The sequence below is a fragment of the Bidens hawaiensis genome, unplaced genomic scaffold (genome assembly GCF_021521415.1).
Source record: "Bidens hawaiensis isolate Kalapana, Puna unplaced genomic scaffold, B.hawaiensis_p1.1 tig00001087_1, whole genome shotgun sequence".
In the NCBI taxonomy this organism is placed as follows: domain Eukaryota; kingdom Viridiplantae; phylum Streptophyta; class Magnoliopsida; order Asterales; family Asteraceae; genus Bidens; species Bidens hawaiensis.
In genome coordinates this window covers 2,998,812-3,023,703 of record NW_027491062.1, presented here as the reverse complement: position 1 = coordinate 3,023,703, position 24,892 = coordinate 2,998,812, and the positions used below count along the sequence as shown (strand labels likewise).

At 30.8% G+C, this 24,892-nt stretch overlaps 1 protein-coding gene across 1 annotated transcript; it reads right to left on the bottom strand.

Moving 5' to 3' along the window:
- Window positions 1–22,099: 22,099 nt before the first annotated feature.
- Window positions 22,100–23,789, bottom strand: LOC143557338 (NAC domain-containing protein 100-like). The gene is made up of 3 exons (XM_077046440.1): window positions 23,293–23,789; window positions 22,880–23,154; window positions 22,100–22,762 (listed from the first exon to the last, which is right to left on the bottom strand). The coding sequence occupies exons 1-3, from the start codon at window positions 23,486–23,488 to the stop codon at window positions 22,256–22,258; spliced, it is 978 nt and encodes a 325-aa protein (XP_076902555.1). The 5' UTR covers window positions 23,489–23,789; the 3' UTR covers window positions 22,100–22,255.
- Window positions 23,790–24,892: the final 1,103 nt, after the last annotated feature.

Sequence of the window (24,892 nt, the reverse complement as noted above, 5' to 3'; positions counted from 1 at the left end):
TTCGTTCAAAACATGATATAGAGTTACCAACGACCCTAATTCAGGTTTGATTTGGTCCGATTAAGATGTGATTTGGTCCATCGCCTTTGATTTGATTATATTAAGGTGTGATTCAAGTTCAACTGATGCGTTAATTTGAGGTGCATTTCGTTATAGATGATGAGGGTGATTGTTACAGTGATGGTGTTGATAATGGTGGAGAGTGTTAGCGGTGGCGGTTACGGTGGTTGATGACGGTAAATTAAAAGTGGAGGTGGTGGGTTGTTGGTGGTGGTGGGATTGCAGAGTGTAGAGAGAGAGAGAGAGAGAGAGAGAGAGAGAGAGAGAGTTTATATATATATATATTGTATAATGTGTGTTAAAAATAAAATTTCTGTTTTACCCCCTCAACTAATTTGAATGATATTTTTAGTCCAAAACATTAGCGAGGTTAGTGTTCATTTAGAAATAGAGTGGTATAAGAAAATATGGTGAAAGTTGGGAGTGTTAGGCGACAAATCAAAAGTTGAGAGTGATATCTACCAATGATGGAAAGTTGGGAGTATTAAAAACCAATATCCATAAACTAAAAAGTTTATGGTTGTTTGAGTAAGTTTTTTTCTTATGCTTATGTATTTTTCTATGTGTACAGATATGTTTTAATTATGTTTATTTCTCTAGCCTTATTAATAACATCATCATAGGACGTGTATTGTATTGGGTTTAAATAGTTTGGCATTTGTTTAAATGAGGCCCGAGGTTTCATTTTTTATCCATTGTGTAACTTTTTATTTAATTTTTAAACCTGAACGACACATAAAGCTATGGTTAAAAAAGATAACCCAATACATATACATATAGCCATAAAAACAAATTTATTTATACTAAGATTGCATATATACTTTAATAATTATTTTATTTTCAAAATATTTTATGTTATTGGGTCAAGGAACCACAAAACTTTTACATATTAACATGTTTATTACACTCAAGTTAACTTAATCCAGCTCTACAAAACTCACTTCGACCTATGCTTAAATAACCTTTTATTTGACTATAAAGTGAAACTGTTTAACTGAATTAATCATATAACCAAAAGATAAAGAAACAGTCATTATTAAGGTGATTTTTTTTAATAAAAGATGTCGTATAAAAAAAGGTATTGTCATTTTAAAACGATTGTGGAATTGACATGTGTCTAATATGTGGAGAGCGAGAGTCAACAATTATATTCATTTTTTTACCTTTTTCCTTATTTTATACTTAATTTTTCTCAAAATCAATCTCAACCATTCAAATTCAAATTCAAAATTAATGGTATAGGTTACTTCGAATCCCTCATACAAAAATCATACTTCTTATTATTACTTGACCATAATAATCTTTTAGTTCATAGCAATCAACTTTTTATATAAAGTTCATAACACCATTGCATTTAACTCTTTTATGAAGTAGTTTATTATTAATAAAATTAAACATATATTACTTGCAAAAGGATGCAGACCACAGGTGTGCACTGCGCGAAATATCGACCATAAGTGTTGTTGCAAAACAGTGTTGGTCACATGTGTGTATTTTGTGCTTGACTCTGACATAAAATATTAAACCAAACTATATAACTTTTTGACACATGTCACGTATCATTATTTGCTTGGCAACGCATCTACACGTCTCTATACATTTTAAGACAACATTGCAACTTCGTTTTATCTTTTATTAGCAAATGACTATAATCGTATATATCCTAACAAATTCTTAAATTAATGTCAATCATCTTCCACACAAACATCTTTGTTTTGTCAAACTTGGTTTATTGCCAAAATTGCATGAAGCAAAGTTTTGAGGGTATTAAATTATCCATTTTTGTGTATACAATTATCAAGATTTTATGCACTAAAAACCAAAAGGCATTTTATATCTCAAATTGAGTTGTGTCCATTTGTGTTTAACTTTAAAAACTCAAAATTTTCTAATTTTTTTATATATTCTAAAACTAGTTTTTCTAAAACTATATTTTGGCATTTGCTTGCATGATACCAACATCTATCTCAGGGTCCGATTAGACTATTAAGCTTCCTTTTACTACTAAATAAATACTTCACTGTTGTATATTTACCAACACATCCTGACAAATGCCAAAATAAAATTTGGAAAAGGCAAAACAAAATCGGGTAGTATGACATCTCAATATTTCGACGTAGTGGGTTTGTTGAAATTGATGTTCTCGAAACTTAAAACTCTGCCATCAACTTAGCTATTAACAAAATCCTAAAATGGCTAGGTATCGATGTTGTAAGTCGATTAGGTTCCTCAACTCTTGAGATTAGAGGTAGTTTATTTGTATGTCTTGTCCATGCTTAGTCAATAAGAAAAACTAGGCGCACATATAAAGGTACTTTTTATTTGTTTATGTGTTGTATGCTTCTAGTAATTGAGGCATGCACGCACATGTAAAGGTAGTTTATTTGCAAGATATAAATTGTAACGTAGTTTATTCGTAGAATGTGGAATTATAATGTATTTTATGTATAATAGTTTTTATCCCCCGTATTATGGGGGTTGTTTTATATTATTTGTTATAATATTTATTTATTTTATTAATTTATATTTTTTTATTATATGAAAATTAATAATATACTTATGGTTTGATGATAAATTATTTCATAAATAAATAAGATGCTATAAGCCGGTTTAAAAGCTATATTGTTTTGATGAGTCCCAAGACCCGTTTATCTTTTTTACTATAAAATTGGTTTTTTAATTATAAATAATATTTATGAAAGTTAATAATATACTTATGGTTTGATGAGACCCAATACCCGTTTATTTTTTTTTTTACTATCAAATTGGTTTTTTAATTTATATAATATATGTATTTCTTTTTTTAAATAAATAAGATATTAATTTTTATTATATCCTATTTTATAGGATTTTTACATCAATAAATTGGTGAGAATAAATTTTAATTTAATGAGATGTTATAACCTGTTTAAGGAATATCTGGGTTTGGTAAGACCCATACCCATGAATTCGGGCCAAATGTATGAGAAATCTCCATTTAAAAATCAAGCAAATCTGGTGACTTCAAAAAAAGGGGAGCGACCACATCGCGACACTTAGGATTTTTATGTCTTCATTTATATATATTACTAGTTTTTATCCCCGTATTACGGGGGTTGTTTTATATTGTTTGTTCTAATATTTATTTATTTTTTGAATTTATATTTTTTTATTGTATGAAAGTTAATAATACACTTATGGTTTGATGATAAATTATTTCACAAATAAATGAGATGTTATAACCCGATTTAAAAGCTATATGATTTAGATGAAAACCAAGACCCGTTTATTTTTTTTACTATAAAATTGTTTTTATTAATTATAAATAATATTTATGAAAGTTAATAATATACTTATGGTTTGATGATACCCGAGACCCGTTTATTTTTTTACTATAAAATTGGTTTTTTAATTTAAATAATATATATAGCTTTTTTAAAATAAATAAGATATTAATTTTTAGTATATTCTATTTTATAGGAGTTTTACATCAATAATTTGGTGAGAATAATTTTTAATTTAATGAGATGTTATAACCCGTTTAAGGAATATATGGGTTTGGTAAGACTCATACCTATGAATTCGGGTTAAATCAATGAGAAGTTACCATTTTAAAATCAAGCAAATCTGGTGACTCTAAAAAAAGGGGGAACGACCACATCGCGACACGTAGGATTTTTATGTTTCGTTTATATATATTATAGATAGATATAGATAGATAGATCTATCTATAATATATATAAACGAAAACCAAAAAATCCTAGGTGTCGTGATGTGGTCGCTCCCTCGTTTTTTGGAGTCACCAGATTTGCTTGATTTTAAAATGGTAACTTCTCATTGATTTAACCCGTTTAAGGTTTAAATTTCGCGGGTCATAATTCTTATCAAACCCAAATGCACTTAAACGGGTAAACGGACCCATTCCCCCTTTTCTGTTCTCTCTGGTACCGAACCCTTCCTCTCATCCACCCTCTTGTCCACTTCTTTCTTAATCGAAGCCTCCACCACCCGTCACCCCAAATTCACAAAACCCTAAACCTCAATTCCGGCCAAAACTGCTACTCTCATCAATTTGGTGATAATCGAAACTGTGTTGCGGATCCGATGGCCACCAGATTGCTAGATTTTTGAATGGTGAACTCTCTAATTTCTACTCTTTCTCAACCGTTCAAAATTTTTTTTTTTTGAATGTTAATGCTTTCTTCCTACTATTTACATTAAACCGCTATTGCCAGGATCGAACCCTGGACCTCTCAACTAAGATATCAAAAAACAAATTGTCTGCATTTTATGGAACTGATCAGCTTTTTAAGTAGGTATGTTGGTTTTTTTTATAATCCGTTGTCATGTTCGTTGGTGTTAAGAATATGTATTTTTTACATACACTGCTAGAAAACTGACTTTCACCGGTGAGAAAATCATCAACTGCTGCGTCGTGTCAGCAATCATTTACGGATATGTCAAAATCCATAAAGAAAGTACTATGTAAAAGGCGTTGTTATGTCGACGGTCATGAGCAATCACGGTCAAACACTAAAGAAGATATAAAAAAACAGATTTTCTAAAACTCATTTTTCTGGTTGTTTGTGATTGTGGACGGATTTTAAAGATTAGATATTGTGGACGGATTTTAAAGATTAGATTCATATAAGATTTTGTCTTAGGCATTGTCGATAAGCTAGACACTGTCAGTGATTCGTTAGTGGCATCCATAAAGAAAGTAGTTTATGTAACAAATAACCCGATATTTATAGAACCCTATATCACCATACCTTCTCCACGTTCCCACACCACCGTCCTCTACCCACCGCCCTAGCTAATCTCTCCTCCGATTTGGAATTTGGTTCTGATTCAGAAGTTTCCTCGACCCTAATCGATGGGCAAGATCTCACCAACGGTTTCGAGTTGGATTAGAGCAACGTCTTCTCGCTTGATCCTCCGAGGCAGGGCCGGCCCAATAGCTTTGTTGGGCCAAGCAAGGGCTTTAGGCCCCAAAAATATGAAGGCCCCCAATTTAAAATAAAATTAAAAATTATATATTAGGTTTAATACGTATGTTCTGCTGAAGCAAGGATGGAGGCATGGAACTGAAGCGACAATCTTGGCAGTTGGAACACCCCATGCACGAAATCGATGGAATAAAGCGGAGTCAATCGCGTATTCCTATCATGTTCATCTTATATACACCTATGGTGTAAGTCTCAAGTCTTTCTGTTTGTTTGACTCGATTTGCCCAATTAAGGTTAGTTTACTACACTTATGCCTTTATAATGAATATTCTTCCCAGTTTGGTTGCTTTATTTTTAATCTTTTAGAATATGTCTATTGTTATAATATTTTGCTTCCAGAATATTAAGGTAATTTGCTTTCACATAACATTGTTATTTGTTTGTTTCAATTTAATCGACACCGAACCTACAAAGTTTGGTTATGCAAAAAATCAAAAGCGAAAATAAAATAAAAACTAACAAGGGAGGCTTTAACTGAATCACATAATAAGATGTTTTAAAATTCTCACAACCTCAAAAACTACACTTAATGAACCTACAAATAACGATCGTCGTATAATAATAATAAATTAACAAATGAGGATCAACCTACAACTAATGAACCTAAAAATGATAATTTTACAAATGAACAACCTAGGAATTATTAAATGGTTTAGCTCATTTGCTGATTGATAAGAAGTTTTAAGTAGAGATTATTATTATTATTTCATTATAATAGTTTGTATCAAATAAAGATAGAAAAGAAAATTTTCATGTAAATGGTTTTTTTTTTCACGACAAAAACTATAACTTAAAAGCAATAAAAATTTTAAGTACGTCAACTATAAACTTTTTAGTTAAATATTGTCATATTGTCGGTCCTAAGCATTAGTAAGGAAGAATGGTTTATATTAAAAGGTTTTTGAAAGGGGCCCCAACTTTTTTGCTAGCTTGAGGTCTCTAAAAACCTTGAGCCGCCACTGCTCCGAGGTTTCTGAATTTCCTTCAACGTCAAACGTATCCATGTTCTGATATAATGAAACTAATATGTTTCTAGATTTGGTGACCTAATTTTGCTTTTGCTATGCAAATTTCATGTTCTGATATAAAGAAACTAATATGTTTTTGTGAAAGTATGATTGAAACTCACTTACTAGAAACCGGTACTATTGCTTGGAGATCATGATACTGCACGATCAATGATAATGTTGTAAATTATCTGGCACTACAGATGATTCTTCTGAAATTTTGGAATGCAAACCAGTAATGTTTTTTTTCCTGGTTGTTTTGTTTGTAACGAGATGGGTCTGTAAGGTAACATGTCATAGGGTCTGAAAGCATCTAGACTTTTGTAACGGGTCAAACTGAATGTAACATTTTGTTGTTAACGACTTATATTGCAGTTTGGATTAAAGGATCATATTGCATATAAGTTAACGACCCGGGTTAGTAATGCCACTATCAGGTCTGATATGAAGAATAATAATATATTACCTTTTTTTTTATATATCTGCATTTAATTAAAACTTTTGACCCTTTAGGCTCCAAGATAGCTCAACACTAGGCAACATTCATGTCTGCCAAAATGGTCAAACAACTTGCCATTTTAAAGTTGCAATTGATTTGTTTTATTACAATCACGATTACTAACTTCATTAATGAGGCGATTAACTTAAAACATCAAAGTTGTAATTGATTTGTTTTTCAGGCTGGAGCAGTTGGACTCATATTGCAAGCTTCGTTGCATGCTATGTTATTTGTATTTTAAAGATCTGCACAACCATGAATTTGCAGCACAGAAATAATCACAAGGAAGGAATTACAGGGCTTGGCAAGCTAAGTAACATATCCTTTTTGTTGTTCTGCCTTTTAGATTTGACAACATAATATTTTTAATATGTAACACCCGTTAATTTCCTTCTCGTTATCCCGGTTCGTTAAATCATTTAACTTTCCCTCAAGTTGCCATATGCTTCAATTAGGAGGGGCTATGGTGTAAAATTGTTATTATATTTTAACAAGAAAACGATTCATGTTAAATAATTCAACCACCCCATGCGCCTTGTCTTCCACCTGCTCTATTTTGATCAGCCCTCATGAGAAACAGCTCGGGATTCAACCACTCCCCTCACCATGTTCCTCACCTGCTCCCCTTTTTCCTTCTTTAATTGATCGGACAGCAAAGAACACTCATCCACTTGCTTTCTCTTTTCTTCTCTATCCCGATTGGAAGTAGCAGCAGCTCCAGCCTTGTTTTTCTCCTTTCCAGCACACATTAAGGTGTAAAACAATAATCCAAGGTTAGTTCTACAGCAATGCTAGTATTTTACACCATAACCCATTTTTATATCTCGCGTATTGATCATAAACTGCTTGTTTTAGTCTTACCGGGTGGCTTATCGTTTGAGCAGTTTCGGGGCTGAGGTGATAGAGGTTTTTACTCCATAATCTTCATAGGTATGTCTAGTATAACATACTTTAAGATTATGTCTATTGGTGTTCGTTTGATTGGTCAACTAATTGTAGATTGAAAAACCAGTATTCGGTTGACTAGTTTGTGAATTGTGATGTCTAGCGCGTTGTTTGAGTGAACTAACAACCAATTTGGATGTTGTAGTCTCGGTATGAATGGTGGGCTGTAAGAAATTGATTTTTAAAGGTAATGGGGCTGAATTGGTTGTCGGTTACTCAAACGGGTCGGTACAACGTGAATTCGCGTTTATTGAATAGTTAGTGATTTGTACTTACGAGTTACCGACCCATTTGACTCGTGTAGCGTCGTGTGGACTTGTTAGCTGTGAAATTATCATATTGGGTCCACACGGGGCTGAGTTGTATGTTAATAGCCTAACCGACTCTTAAACGCGCGTGTTAGTATCATATAGTGCTTCCGGTGGCAAATTGGGAATTCTTTGTTCTCGGGAGTATCTAAGAATTGTGTGGATATAAGTAAGGACCGGGAGCTGTTATGAATGAGTTTGATGAGGTCGAGACCTTAGGTACTCGAACCGTGTTAGAACGTCCCGTAGGATAAACGAGTCTTTTCGGTGTCGTTAGTAATGATTGTTTATAAACCGACAGGCGTTTGAGTTGTGGGAATACTTAGGGATTCTCTAGCTCGTGGTGAATTCGTGCCTTGTGTCAGGTGAGTTCATGATGCCCTTTTTACTCTTTTTAAGTTTTGGGCTAGCATGTACACTTAAATGATTTTGCTTGAAGAACCGTTTAAATTATTTTGCATAGGCTTATTTATATAGGATAGGCCTTGAAATGATAATATTGGATGATGTATGGATGTGTATGTATATATATTATTGAATGACCAATATTTGGCGAAGTCGTTATCGACTACGGATGTTACGTATGTCTACTTCGTGTTTGCACGCGTTGATGGAATGTTACGTGTTGGGGTTGTACGTTTTCTCGGCCCTGAATGTTATTATTGAATGTTATATATATATATATATATATATATATATATATATATATTTATATATAGGAAAGCATGTATAGAGACGTTTATATATAAAGAATGATTACCATTACTATTGTCAATATGGTTTTTCTGCAGGGGCTACCGTAGCCTACAATAGCCACCGTAGCATACTGTGGCTTCTGAGGAATGAAAATCTATTATTATTATTATTATTATTATTATCAAAGATGTTATATATTTAAACTTGAACTCACTCAGCTTAAGCTGACTTTGTGTACATGTTTGTGTGAGTTTCAGGTTAAAAGGAGGATGCTTACCGCTTGGACGTGCTCGAGATTACTCGGTCGGTTGAAGGCATACTTAGTCGGAAGTTCAATAAAATTAAGCATTCTCTTTAATGTTTTATTGAATACATTTCAATTTGATGTTGGGAATTTGTTTTAATAATTTTCCGCTGAACCTATACTCTGAATTATTATTTTAATGGAACGAGCTGATTAAGTTTAAGTATTTTTGTAAATATCGTGTATGATTACCAACTGTGGGACCACTGGGAGTCGGGGTCTTACATAATATTATTTTATTTTTCATATTGAGGCCTAATTTTATAGACAGTGGTTTACCCGAACTGCAGTTGTCATCATTGGGTCTAAACAAGTCATGTTAAAAAAATCGTTAGATTGATTCCAATCAGAATGGGTTCAGGTCATAACAGTCAACACCATATTGGTTTGATGTAAAATTAGTTCGGGTTATAACAAGGGTTTTAAAAGTACATAAATTTTGGTTCAACTTAAAACAAGTTCGGGTTAAAACACATTATTTTAAAAAATACACTAATAATGATTATGTTTATATATTAAAAACACTCGATGGGAGACTTCTCCTTTTCGCCCGATTTTCTGTTCGCCTTTTGTTTTGTTTGAGCCGTTAGTGACAAATATAACCCAAATAGATCCACTCATAAGTAAATGGGTTAGCGATAACTTCTCTTTTACTGGTGGAATTGGTCAGGTTAGATTGATCCGTAACACTTATAGTCCAAAACTCTTAAAACCTCAAACCCGAATGTAGTTATTATCCATCTTTGTTCCAATTGTTGATCTTTTTATATTATTGTTGAATAAAGGTTCAATCCTGAAGTCATTAGGTGGATCTTGAATATGCACATGATAATTTGAACCAAAAATGCATGAAGACATGTCAATCTCTTGCTAATCAAGGTACGTTACTTCCAATTTTGGTTCATCGTTGCCACTTACAAGTACCCGCAGCTGTTGGTATGATAGCTCTTTTAGTAACTTATCATTACTTACAGATGGTTATACCTAAAAAGACAATTATATTACATTACATTTTAAACTTCAAATTACGAGTCCTTATACTTATAGTCACCCATTATACTTTATTTATTTTTTAAAATAAAGTTTTTTTAATGCTGCTTTTGATATATATATATATATATCTGTCCCAGAGCATATCCCCTGTATTCGAATACTTCTTTTTTGTTCAACAAGTTTCTGTTTCACGGTCTAATATTGGATATGTGTGTGTGTGTGTATAGAACACGAGCGTGTTCATTTTCTTATTGAACGAACATGAACAAGAAAACCGGTTCATATAACTGTTAGTGTTTGTGTTCGGTTAAAGTGAAATGAATGAACACGATAATGCCATTGTTCGTGTTCGTTCGGTTCGTTTGCAAGCCTACAAAATCCTTTTGACTGCCTCATTTTTTTGTTTTACTCAACAAAAATAAGGAAATTGTATTATGTTCAGGTCATTTTAGAAATGCAGAATTTTGGTCCGGGTCACCATTTAGGATTGTAAAGCTTATTGTGCTAAAAGTTTGAGTTTGTTTGATCCCTGACTAAGGTAGGTATATGTTATTCAATGGAATATTGTAGCTAATCATCCACCATTGAAAACAATGCATTTTTATTACCTGTCGTGCAGTAAGTTTTATTTTGTTCTTATTTACTTTTAGATAGATTATTTATATTTTATACTCACTCAGCCTTATGTGAATCTGTTAAAGTATTTAACAAATATGGTGTGTCATATGTTTTTTCTTTTTTGTGTAATGATCTTCAAAGTAGTGTAAGACTAATTTCTAAGATAAGTAATTTATAAATTATAAAGTAAGCACTAGAATTTTAACCTGTATCGCATTTTGTTAGCAAATATACATAATTGTAAATTGGCATTAGTTGTTTCACACCTGTGGTTTAGTCGGTTTGATATTTTTCAAGTCTGGTTCATAATTTACGAGTTGACAAATTGGTGGTGGTTTGAAATTTAAAATCGGCACTTAACTTTATTAAAGAGTAGTTTCTAAGTGTATAACCAATTGGACTTGTATTATAGAACTTACATCATACAGGTTGGCCGTTGGCCATCGTGTGAAAATGGACTTGGGTTGAAATAGATCAATTTGTTTTTGTGTTCAAAATACGACGAGTGATTTTATATTAACGTACTTGGATGGAACTCATGTATAGCTTATATCACATATAGTTTATTAATTATAAACATATTTTTTTTTATAATTTCTTCTCTTTGATTATAAAATTACTTGTATGATTAAATTAGGATTATATCTATAATTTATATGATTTAGTAAAGTATCTCGAAGTTTGATGATAATGAATAAAACTAATAACTATTTGTGGCAGGGTGAGCCAAGTTTTTCTTTTTAGATATTTTAATCTCGGACGTGGCATTGGTGTGTCTCATTATTTAAAAGTTAAAAACCTTTTAATCACAATTCCTTTTGTTTTGATTACAGGTAATTAGGTAATAACCCTAGCATATTTTTGGCATTCAAGGGCATAATGGATACTTTTGGTTACTTTTAAATAGAAGTATGAAGAGTTGAATATTGCAGTCTGTTTTTGTTCATCTGCATGCGTTTTACATCTAGGGTTTGATTGGGAATAATTGAAATTAATTTGAATTGAAGTTAGTGTGGGATTCAAATTGGTGTTGCATATGATTTAAAAGAATAATTGATGTTTGACCTCAATTTAATTCAAATAATGGATTTTTGGTGGTGCTGCATCCATTTTAATTTGGTTCAAATGTTGGATACCGGGACCGGGACGGTGCCAGTATTAGACAAAAATGGTAAACAGGTTAAGAAAACCACAAATGTCGTTTTTAAGGAAATTTTCTCTTATTTGAAATAAAATTATTTGTTATCACTTAAAATATTATGAATTCTGGATTTAGTACTATTTTATAAATTCATGATGTACAACAACAATGATTTATGGAATTAATAGAATTAAATTAAATCATGATAGTATAAGGTAACCAATCAAATTGAGCTAAATCAATAGTTAACAAACACTTATAAGTAAAATTCATGATGTATAACAACAATGATTTATGGAATTAGTAGAATTAAATTAAATCATGATGTATACTAACAAACATAGGTAACCCGCGTGACACTTATAAGTAACAAACACTTAACAAACACTTATAAGTAACCCGCGTGACACGCGGGCTAAAAGCTAGTAATTTATATTTATTTAAGATATGAAAGTGTAATCTAAGTTGTTGATTTGTTATTAACTAATGTAGTCTAAAATTCTAAAGAACCTATTAACTTATTGCAAGCCCATCAAGACCCAACACTTCATAATTTTCATGCACTTGTATCACGAGGTCCAAATAGCTTGTTATTGCATAATCTAAATTGGAGGAAAACAATTCATCATATAAAACCAAAACCTTTTTGTTTGTCTGCTCAATTTAAGAAACCAAAAATATTTTCTCAACAGGTTCGTTGTATTATGACAGAATGATAATTTCTTTTATCCCACAAACATTATTTACGGAGCTGATGATTATAGTAATGTGAAAACAAATTTACGGAATATAAAATATTAATCTATCTTTACTAAATACAAGTCTGTTTGGTATAAGATAATGAAATAGACAAAAGAATGAAATAGATCATTATTATTAATTCATTGTCTTGTTTAATTAGTTACCATGTGGTAACAAAATAAATCATTACTTTGTGTTGTTTGGTAGACATGAGAGACGAAGGTATAAAATGTAATTGATGATGGGTGGTGGTAGCTGTAGTGGTGGATATAGTTGTGGGTGGTGGCAGTGAGCGGCGGTAACATGTGGCGATGGTGGGTGGTGACTGGTGATGGTAGTTGGTGGTGACAGATGGTGGCAGGCGGTGTGGTGGGTGACGAGCGATAGTGTTGGTCAGTGATAGTGGCGGTGGCGGGGCTATGATGGTTGTTGGTGGTGAAGAAGGCGATTGCAGGGTGAAATAGCGGGAAAAAAATAAGAAGGCTGATGCAATTAATTTGAGGTATTTTAGAACGAATAAAATGAACAATATAATAAGTGATTTTATTCCATTAACCAATAGAACATTCTAGTTTTTTCATTCATTCACGATATTTTGTTCAATTTTGAACATCATACATATTAAACACTACCTAAAAATGTGTTAGATTGAGATTAGAAATCACTTACCAACAACTTGTCTTAAATTAACATACTTCATTTGTTTTTTACATGAAAAAAGGTTTATTGACAGAAAAAGTAATATACTAAACAAACTACATATAAAAAAGACAAACTAAATAGCAAGAATAAAATCAAATTTAATAATGGGTTCATTTCTTGGACGACTCTTACGTTCCTTATTTAGAAATATCATGTTAATCCTGGAAACCTAATTCAAATAGATTTCAAACACCCGTTCCATTTAAGATTTTGAATTATTATTTAACCTAATTTACTTACAATTGAGTGCAAAGTGAGAAATGAATTACATCATCACAATTTCGGCACAAGTTTTTAAGGTTAAAGCTAAGATTTGCGTGAAGCTTAGAGGTAAGAATAGGTCATACATTTTCTATTTACACATGTTTTAATTATTAAATATAATCTTATTTCTACATAAATTTTTATAAATATAATGTTACATAAAATCCAGGGGCGGATCCACCTAGTCAGGTCGGAGTCCTGGGACCCTAGTAATTTTTTAAAAATTTAATAGAGACGATAGGTTAATTTGTTCAAGAACTTCATAAAAGTATTTAGGTAGAACATATTGAAACAAAGTTATCTTTGATGTAGTGTTAAATCCCTTGCTTTCAAACCTAATGGTAGTTTGTGAATTCGTTTGCAATTTGCATTTTCATAAACTCTAATCATAACTTAGGAATTAAACAAACACCCTCTGTCTTCTCATTCTCATTGAAGCAACAACAAAGGTTAAGGAGAAAATCAGTAAAGAGGTACAAAGATACCGAGACTTTGGTGGACTTTTTAATGAACATGTATAGCATGGTTTTTCTGTGTATCAAACACATAAAGTTTCATCACAAATCATATTATAAGAACATTTTCCACTGTTAGGTTTAAAAGCAATTCCTCAATGACAAAGTTTATAAAATAATCACACAACCTATAGTATTTCATATATTTACAATTAAATTGTGAAATTAATGACTAAATTACATATATATATATATATATATATATAAATATATATAGGGTAGGGTTAACGTAAAAAACAATAGTTTTGTGAGAAGCATAAGAATAGAGGTCGACCATTGGATCTAGGATCTAGTGGTTGAGATCGATAGTTTTTAAAAGTTGTATAATTTCTTATTTACATGGCATAGTGTCCTATTTGGGTGGTGTACTTTATTTTAAAGTCTTCTCACACTTCTCACAAAACAATTATTTTTTATTTGAACTATTTTCTATATATATATATATATATATAGGGTAAGGATTCTAAGAGAACCCTTTGTAAATTGAGAACTTTAAGAACTATTTTGAGCCACAAAAAAAAGCTCTAACAATATTTTTAAAAAAATCATAAAACGAAAATAAACAAAAAATTTAAAAAAGTAAAAAAACCAAATTTTTATATTTCATTCTGGTTTCATAAAAAAAAATACCCTTTGTATTATACACATGTGTATAATTTCATTTAATATCAAGTTACGTAATGTAGACATATGTACATTATCATTTACCTTGAATTGTACATATATGTATAAAAAACGTGTATAAAATTTAAAAAATAAGTATTATACATACGCGTATAATTTTGTTAAACCGATATTTTTTTTCAAATTTTTTTTATAAAACTGGGATGAAAAATAAAATGTTTTGGTTTTTTTACTTTTCTTATTTTCGAGTTTTTTTTGTTTTATAAATTTTTTTATTTTTTGTTAAGAAGAGTCATTTTTTTGTGGTTTAAAATTATTCTCAAAGTTCTCAATTTTAAAATAGTTCTCACATGATCATATATATATATATATGGGAGGATTATACTAAAAAGAAGTAGTTTTCTAGGAAGACTAGGAATAAATCATAACCATTGGATCATGTCAATCAATGGTTGAGATTTAAAATTACCAAAAACCGTCATAGTTTCCTAAAATTACTCTTTCACCACTATAACCGACATAGTTTCTTAGAATTGTTCTTTCACCATATGTTGTAATGTCACTTGTCAAAAATCTATTGGTTCTTACCATTTTTAAGAAACTATTTCTTTTTATTTGAACCCATTTCTATATATATATATATATATATATATATATATATATATATATATATTACACTGAAAATATATGATTGCGAAATTACATTATGATTGTTCGTGACAATTTTTTATCGAAGACTATAAGCATAGGCAGACCTTTTTAATCCTTCACAAATTTTTGCACGTAAACTTTTTTAACAACTAATATTGTAATTTTTTATCCAAGACTATAAGCATAGGCAGACCTTAAATCACCTAAATTGTTTACTGTGTAATTTGAATCCTCAACCTCCCGAGAAAGGAAGCACCTATTACACCACCAAACATTGGCGAAGCTTCTTTAGGGCTAGGAGTGGCCCCGACCTCCTTGTGTTTTTTTACGTAACAGTGTAAATTTACTTATTTTTCCTCCAAACAAATTTATATGTAGTGTAATTTTACGTGTTTCCAACCGAAATTTGAGCCCTCTCCCTCACTCTCGGCGTTCTCGTCCAGGCTTTCACTGCCACCAAATGCAATTTGGAATATCTACATAAATTTCGAGCAATATGTGTTGTTAGAAGGATTTATGATGATTAATTAATATGCAAGTAATCAAAACCTAAATTACATGCAAATGAATTAAATCATGTCCAGAAATATATGCAGAAGTACTTGAAGAGTGCAAGGCATGATTTTCGTCGTTACAACTATTAACAACGTAAGAAACATTATTAATCACAAGGTAAGTTATCGTCAACATAAGATTATTAATCACATCAAATATAACAAAACTTATATTTTGAGGCAAACTATTTATGACTATTAATACTACATAATTTATCTGCGGTCGGTTTTGACTAGGGATGAGATCGGGACCGTACCGGTACCGACTGGTCCCGGTCCCGAAAATCGCGGATTCTTGGTACCGGTACCGAAATATTCGGTTCGGTACCGGTACCGGTACTGGACCGGGACGGTACCGGTATTTAAGGTAAAATTTCGGGAAATACCGGTCCCGTACCGTACCGGTACCGAAACTCAAAACGTTGGTACCGATTCGGTACCGACGGTACCAAATCGGTACCGATTTTTGTACCTTACCGGTACCAGTCCCGAATTTGCCCATCCCTAGTTTTGACTGTAGATCAAATTCTGATTACGGTTGATTTTGGTGACTGAATTTTATTTTTATTTGTATCAAATTTTCTAGCGTTTTACAATCAATGTTTATTTAAATGAAAAAAGGGATTTTAATAATCACATTGTTGTCCGATAATAACCCATAATTACACTTTGATCAACAATGTCTATTTTAATCACTTGAGTCTAAAGAATGAACATAAAAAAATATAATATTTAATTTATTAAACTCGTGTAATATATGAAATTCTAATCTGCTATCAAAATAAATAAATATGATGGACCAATTAAATATATATATTAAAAGTTTTCAAACTTGATTACTTTGATGAAATTTGAAGGCTATGCGTTATGGCCTCAGAAACATTTTTCATCATTCTGAATAATTCGCAATGTCAGCGTTACCTCAATTTTTTCTTTACCACTCAGCTCATGTTATACTTCGTTCTTCATCATTCTATTTATTTATATTATTTAAATGCAAAAAAAGAGATTATGAGAGGGGGGAGGGGGGAGGTCTACTGACCTCACTCCAACCACATGAGCATCACTAGCGATCTAGAGTGGTTCATACCCTTCAGCCTTAGCTTTAGGTGGTTCACACATTATATGTGTATACGCATGCATATACATTTAATATATGTATTATGCGCATATTCGTGTATAAAATAATTTATGTCTCCTTATAACTTTTTTGGTCCGACAGATATAAGAATGCTTGTAAAATTTGATTTGATTATATATGATAAATAGTAAGTAACAAGCATGTAGATTGAAATTTGTTAAAAACAAGTCATAACAAATTTCCAATTGGAAGTGAGTTGATCATTTTCGAATAATTTAAAATTGAGTTTAATATTTTTTTCTGTTGTGTAAGAATTTGTTTTATCACACATACACAGTTATAGTTCGAGAAAAAAACACATACACAGTTAGTATTTTTTTATATTCACACAAATCTTTTTAACATCAAGCTCAACATTGTAAACAGACGAATTTTACCAACAAACCGATCCAATTCTGTTAATGAAAGGGTCTTATTGGTATTCGGTGATACTCAGTAATAAATACGGTATGGGTTTGCATTCAATGGTGTCGATACTCTGTCGGTAAACAATCGAAGATCAATGTTTAGTTTACCAACATCAGGAGCAATCAATAGCCCGATGATGATAAACTCAAATCAACGAGTTAGGGTGGTTATATAGGGATCACCAATAGATATATTAACTATCCTTTGTATTCCCTTTTACCTTTTAGTGGGGTGTATAGGTGATTATAGATTAATCTTACCTACCAATAAACTAACATCGATAAATACTTGCATTTCTAACAGTTTGAGTTGTTTTTTGTCATAAGAAAAAAAACCTTAGCTAGCAAAGTATAAAATTAATTTCAAATGTAACCTAGACATTCAACTAGTTTTCTTTTCCTTTTGAACAGTGACTACTACACCCTGTATTTTCTTCAAAAGACAAGAGCCTTTGCCATAAAAAAAACTCGTTTTAGTAGATCAACGACTAGGAGGAAATTTTATAAGCTCAAATTAATGTGTCATAAATATGCCCATTAATTTGTTGCATCGATCTATGACTTTGACTTTATTTGTTAGTTCTCTTTTCCATTTGAAGGGTTAAATTCTATGAGCCATGTCTGAACGCGTATATTTGTAGTTGTTATTGTGAATATGCGTTGAAAATTAACATTAATCATATATAACGTAAACTAGCTTTTATCTCTCGTATTATGGAGTTGTTTTACATTATTTGTTTTTATTATTTATATATTTTTTACATTTTAATATTGTAGAGAAAAATAAGATACTTAGGGTGTGTTGATAAAAAAGTTTCACAAATAGATGAGATATTATAATCCAGCATAAAATTTATCTGGGTTTGGTGAGACCCATGACCCCTTTATTTTTTTTACTATAAAATTGTTTTTTAATTATAAATATTATATATATATTTTTTAAATAAGTTGAATATTAATTTTAATATATCCATATTTTGTAGAATTTTCATATCAAATATCTGGTGAGATTAATTTTTAATTTAATGAGATGTTATAACTCATTTAAGGGCTATTTGGGTTTGATTAGACCCATACTCGTGAATTCGGATCAAATGCACGAGAAACTTTCATTTACAAATAATACAATCTGATGACTTGAGAGGAAGTGGAGCATCCAGATAACTTTTAAAAGTTTTGTTTACATATATTTAAGTTAAGATATGTAATTTCTTATTAAAATAATTTAAATGGTTTTATATCACTTCAAACATTTGTAATGAACTTACACGTAGGGGTGTGAACATAAATAAGGTAATACCTGCGATACACAAACCGATCCGATTCATTTATATTATAGTAGGGTCGGTTCCCAGCTTCAAAGAATACTATTAACCGAGTCTGGGTCTGGGTTCGGGTCAAATATGGCAGGTAAGACTCATTTGCTTCTATAGAGATGAGCATAAACCGGGTAAGACCCCGTGAAACCCAAACCGATCAAACTTGGTTATTTACAACGATCATACTTGGTTATTTATAATAAGGTCAATTTTTAAGTCTTAAGAATATCATTAACGGGTTCGAATTACTTTAGACAAGACTTGTTTGTTCACCCCTACCCACTCGTGGAAGAGAGTAGCCGAGTAGGTGATTGATTACATTCTGTATCGTGATGTTAAAATATGTCTATATGAATTTTCAATATTAAATACATGTTCTACATTCTACCGGCATAAATTAAAGAACACGATTTATATATCTAGTGTAAAGTTTGTCTAATATTATATTAATCCAACTAAAACAAATGATATTAAGTATATATATTCAAATAGTTTAAATTTAAAATATCATATTTGTCGGTTTTAATAAAGTATTAAAATACAATTTATTATTATACTTTTCTTATTTTGTACAATAAAAATATAACACTTCACACTTATAATTAAAAATAAGTGACTCTATATCATTCCAAGCATTTATAAAAAATCCACTTGTTGAAGATGAGGTGACTGATTACTAATATTCTACATCTTGATCGTTAAAATATGTCTATATGAATTTCGTCGTTAATGTGTTGCCTTATTAAAGAAGGTAATTTCATATGTAACTATGTAATAGCATCATGTATTAGAAAAATATAATATAAATACACACATTAAATAATTTAATATAACGGTTTTTTATTCACAATATACAACTTACTATATACTCATACCTTCTCATTATCTTTTTCACTATGATTCTCCATAACAATATAAAACACTTTAAACTCTAACCTAAATGATAAATCCTAACATGTTACAAGTTTTAGAAAGAGCGTCAAACCAAGGGTGAGCATTGATTGTTTAAATTCGCTTATATGCCAAAGCCTAACCTATAATCGGCATTTTGTGTTTGCCTTCTATAACTGATCGATTTTGGTTACACACGGGCCAATTATTCAATCTTAATGGAAGATTGTTCTATTAATATGGTTAACCAACGGTTCAAACTTAAGGCCAGTTCAAACTTATTTCATAGATATAATCAATTATATTTTTATTCATATATAAAACAAAAATTATTTAAATTTAATAATGCCACTTAAGGTATATCCATCAATAGGAATTCAACTACAACCCTTTATTTGATGGCTATACAAAATTACAAACAAACAAAATGTATAAATACCGTTAAACTGATGAAATATGATAATAATGTCAAATAAAATAAATAGTATCATATTTCCCCTTGTGAAGAATGTTATGGATAATTACATGTTGAAACCTAGGCACCTAGCCCATCTTTCTAATGTACTTTTTTTTTCTTTTTTTTTTTAAATTATGTAAAGAATGATTCTAACATAAACATATTTAAAACTACACTAAAATAAACACGTTGAGAAAAATCACACCATTAAATTACTGTGTTCGTTTTTTCGATACAATATTCATATAACATTAGAATTGAGGTCCATGTATATCAAACAAAACGATTATGGTCGGATCTAAAGTAGTTCGCACCTCGGCTTGTAAACGATTACATATGTCAACTTCGTTTAGTAACCATATTTTTTGAATTAGGTCATTGATAAAACATTGCGACCCATCAACTTATTTAACAAGCGAAAAAGATCGATTAAAAATTAACCCTACCTCTACAGTAAGTTCAATAAGTAACCCCATTATCTAACCTCGGATTAATTATGTGGGGTATAGACTAAAATTAACAATCTTTTTTGAAGTTCATAATATCATATTACACTTTAGTCGTTCATGATTGTAAAATAAGTAAATCACTCTTTAAACCAAATTCTATCTAAATATAAGAATGCATTTGACCTGAAAATAAAGAAAGGTATATTTGTTCTCGGTCAGAATGTTTTTTACAACTACTCATTAAAATATTAAATTATTTCCCACGTGATGTGCTTGTTTACCAGTAATTTCAATAAAATATTAAGTCTTGATAATAAAAAAAAATGCGAAGATAATCAACAGACACTTCTCACAATCGCTTTGAATTGGTTGTAAATTTGTAATTTAATTTAACCTTACCAAAAAAACTCGTGACTGTAATTCTTTTTGGATATTATAAGTATAATTTTTAGGTATTCTTTTTTCATTTCAGAATCACCATATAACTTTTTTGTTATTATGTTTTGATGTAAAGAATCGAGTTGTTGTTGCAGTGAACGGATACATGTATATATTCTTTTGATCATTTATGACTTTATATTTTGGGTTTTCTTTTTCCATAATGAACTGAAACAATATTGATCAAGTTCTTGCTACGTCTCCGCCGCAACACACGGGTTTAACCGATACAATTGAGTTCCCGTCACGTCGCCGTTGTATTCAACAATGATTGTGCATTTGTACCATAACCAATTTTCACTGTGAGCTTGTTCTCAAATTTTGAGATAAACTTTCAAAATACCTAATAATTTTCTTTTCAACTCTAATATACACATGCATGTTGTAAAACAAATAAATTTTGGTGTGGGTGTCCAGCTAATCGAAAAATGAATTTTGAATTAATTGAAATTTTTCTAATTATATTTTTTACTTGAATTTGTTTTCAAATTTAATGCCTAACTTAATTCATATTTTAAACTCAAATTCGAATCAAGTTCAATTCTATTCATATTCATCCTAACTAATAAATTATTTTACTTTTATTATAAAACTACCACAAACTAATTACCTTAACATAAAAAATACTAAACAACTAAATTAATAAACTATCAATAAAATGAAAGACCAAAATAATAGTTATAAGACATGGATACAAATCTAAAATAGCTACGATGTCACATCTTAACATAAAAAATACTAAACAACCAAATTAATAAACTATCAATAAAATGAAAGACCAAAATAATAGTTATAAGACATGGATACAAATCTAAAATAGCTACGATGTCACATAATAAAAGTGAAAAATAACGTGCTAACTATGAAAATTAATTAGTAAAATTATATATACAACATAGTGTAATTTTAGTGTAATTTAATTACAATATAGTATAATTACAACATGATATAATTTAATTACACTACTTGTATATATAATTACACTACTTAATTCGTACAATTAACACTTTAGTTGAATTTGTATGTTAACTTTCCCCTATATATTAGTGTGTGTACAACACTTTACATTTGAACTTAAAATTAAGTTGAATTGAAAATTATAAGTCATAAATTCGTATTTGCTTCGAATTCGATTATTAAGCTCGAACTTAAATCGAGTTAAATTAGAATTTTTGAAAAACCATATTCGAATCTTAATAATCGAATTCAAATCAAGTCAAATTTCAAACTTTTCAAATCCAAATCAAATTCTAAACACCCATATTAAAAATCCGATCCCAAAAATTATTTAAAAGGAAACCCCTAAAAAAACAAAGTTGACAAACGAAACCATGGATTTCCACAACAATTAAATAAATAAAATCCCATTGATTATTTAATTAACAAAACTAAAATACTAATTACCATATGACATATCATCCTTACAATATGACTGTTTCTTCATCACCTGAAATTATGCATCTCAGGCATCAGAAAATTCTATGCATTAAACACTCAATTGCACCTTTCATATCCATTTAATCTTCATCTTCTTGATCCCAATTTAGTAATTCCAAATGTTATCCATATCGATCGGTCCACCCGAAGCCAAAGGAGCTTCTTGATCATCATCAAATTCCCTCTTCCCAATTTCAAAGTCCGGCATAACCGATGAGATCTCGGGGTTCATCTCATTACTCATCGTGGTCTCTTGAGAACGCGTATCAATCTCTTTTCCCATTTGATAATCACCATTATTTCTTATTATGCCATTAAAATATGTTTGATTTGGGACATGATATGTGTAGCTTGCAGGGAATTGGAATTGGAATTGGGAATTGTCATCAAATTGGTAATTTGGGTTATTGAGAATATTATTAGGCAATGGTTGAACATTAATTGGATTGGAGAAGCAGGGCACGGGCACGCGAAGGGATTCGGGTTTAATCACACCGCCACCACTTCCGCTTGATGTTGAAGACTCCGTCAACTGCGGGTGTCCAATTCCACCCGAATTCGCCTTCTTCTCGCCAGAAATTTTATGAAATACACGACAGATCACCCACTCGTTCTGCAATTCGAACCAATAACGACGAAATTAGCAACAGAAAAACAGAGGAAAACAGAGGAAAACAGGGGAAAACAGAGGATTATTCAATTATACAATTATTCAAGAATTAATCAATACCTTGGTCGATTTCGGTCCGGTTTGAGTAGATTTGCCTTCCAATCTGAATTCATGAATTACCCAATTAGTCTTTTCCCCTTTTGGAGCTCTTCCTTTATAGAACACCAAAGTTTTCTTCATTCCGACCAACAAATTCCCTCGATAAATCTCCTTGTCTTTCCCAGTAGCTTTCCAATAACCGGCATCCGTTGCTCTATTCGTCCTTAACCCGGTCGGGTACTTCTTATCCCTCACACAGAAAAAATACCATTCTTTTCCACTCATTTTCGCCAACCCTTTATTCCAAATCAAAAAACAAACAAATCCCATTAAAAAAGTTAAAAACTTTCAACAAATCGAATCAAATTGAACCGAACTGAACCAAACTGAATTGAATTGTAAGAATTATAAGAATTAAGAAATTAAGAGGTTACCAGGCAATTGCCAAGGCTCAATTCTATTCATATCAACTTCTCCAATTGCTTTAGCAGAGAAAGTATTATCAATAACTTTCTTGATTAGATAGTGAGTGATCAACTCTTCATCGGTCGGGTGGAATCGGAATCCGGGAGGGAGGATCATCTCATCATCCTCCTCTTTTCCAATTCCAGAATAATTTCCCATCATCATACTAAACAAACCCTTGAAAAATCTTGAAAATTTTAAAACATATAAAGATTGAATCTTGGAAACTTGTTTAGAAGTTGAAGCTAGAGAGAGAGAGAGAGAGAGAATGGAATGGAATGGAATTGGAAATGAAAAGTATGTGGAAGTTATAAAGGAAATGGAAAGGAGGAAGGCATGGAAGAAAGGAAAACCATAATAAAGTGGTTTAATAAGTTAAAAAGAATGATTTAAAAGAAAAAGAGAAAAGAATTCAAGAACTCAAACTCTCCATAAATACTGGTTTGTTTTGGAGAGACGTGCTATGGAAGTAAGAGCATCTACATTGGGGTTTTTTCCCCTAGGTTTGAAACTATGTGGCACTTACAAACTTATAGAAATTCAAACTTTATTATTGTAGTTAAAAGTTTGAATAGGTTTGTATCATCAAACTTTAAACAAACTGCCATATAGGATTATCAAAAGGTTGTTTATTTAAAAAAAAGTATATAGTTTAACAATTGCCATATCTCACATATGACAAGACACACTTCACTGTATACCTTTTTTTTTATCTTTAAATGTGTTTTGTTTTTTTATGTTAGTTGATGTATTGTTTTTATTTTAGGTTGATATACGCTTTATTTTCAGTTAATGTATGTGTCATTTTTATGTCAATGTAATTTTATTTTTATATGCTTTATTTTTAGTTGATATATCTTATACGTTTAATATATCATTTAAATATATATGAATTATAAAAACAAATTTGTTATAAAAGTAATTTAAATAGATATAATAAATTAATTGTAAAAGTAGGTGATTATGTGGCAGTTTGTGATGGTTTGTTGTTGTGGAAGAAAGTGTGAGTTTTTAAGAAAAGTTTGGAATCTAATATGACGCTGATGTGACGGTTTTTGAAGGTTTGTTGTTGTGGATGCTCTAAGCCAATTGGGAAGAAGAGAAGAGAGGGTTGGGTTCATGACGTGGCTTTTTTTGACACATTTTTTTTATTGAAGTATTATTTTCTTTGAGGTGAATTTATGTTTTTGACTAAACATGGTTGATTACTTAAACTGGTATTTAATATATGATGGGTGTTAATTAATGATTTATGGTGGTTTTGGAGTTAATAATATCTCTAATTCATGATATTCTTTAACATTTAATTCAAATTATGCATTAATATTTAATACTCGTCATCATACTAATCTTTGTTATTTTTGAAAACATTTGATTAGTATTTTGTAATAGTTCCATTTAAACAAAATATAGAACTGGTATATAGATATAAAATCGATATTAAAACAATATGAAGGAGTCAGAGGCTCCAACTCGTGTTCTAGTCTTTAATAATTTTTCAAATTCCAACTCAGTTGGTCTTGACTAGGGGTGCAAACGAGCCGAGCCGAGCCGAGCCCGAGCTCTACT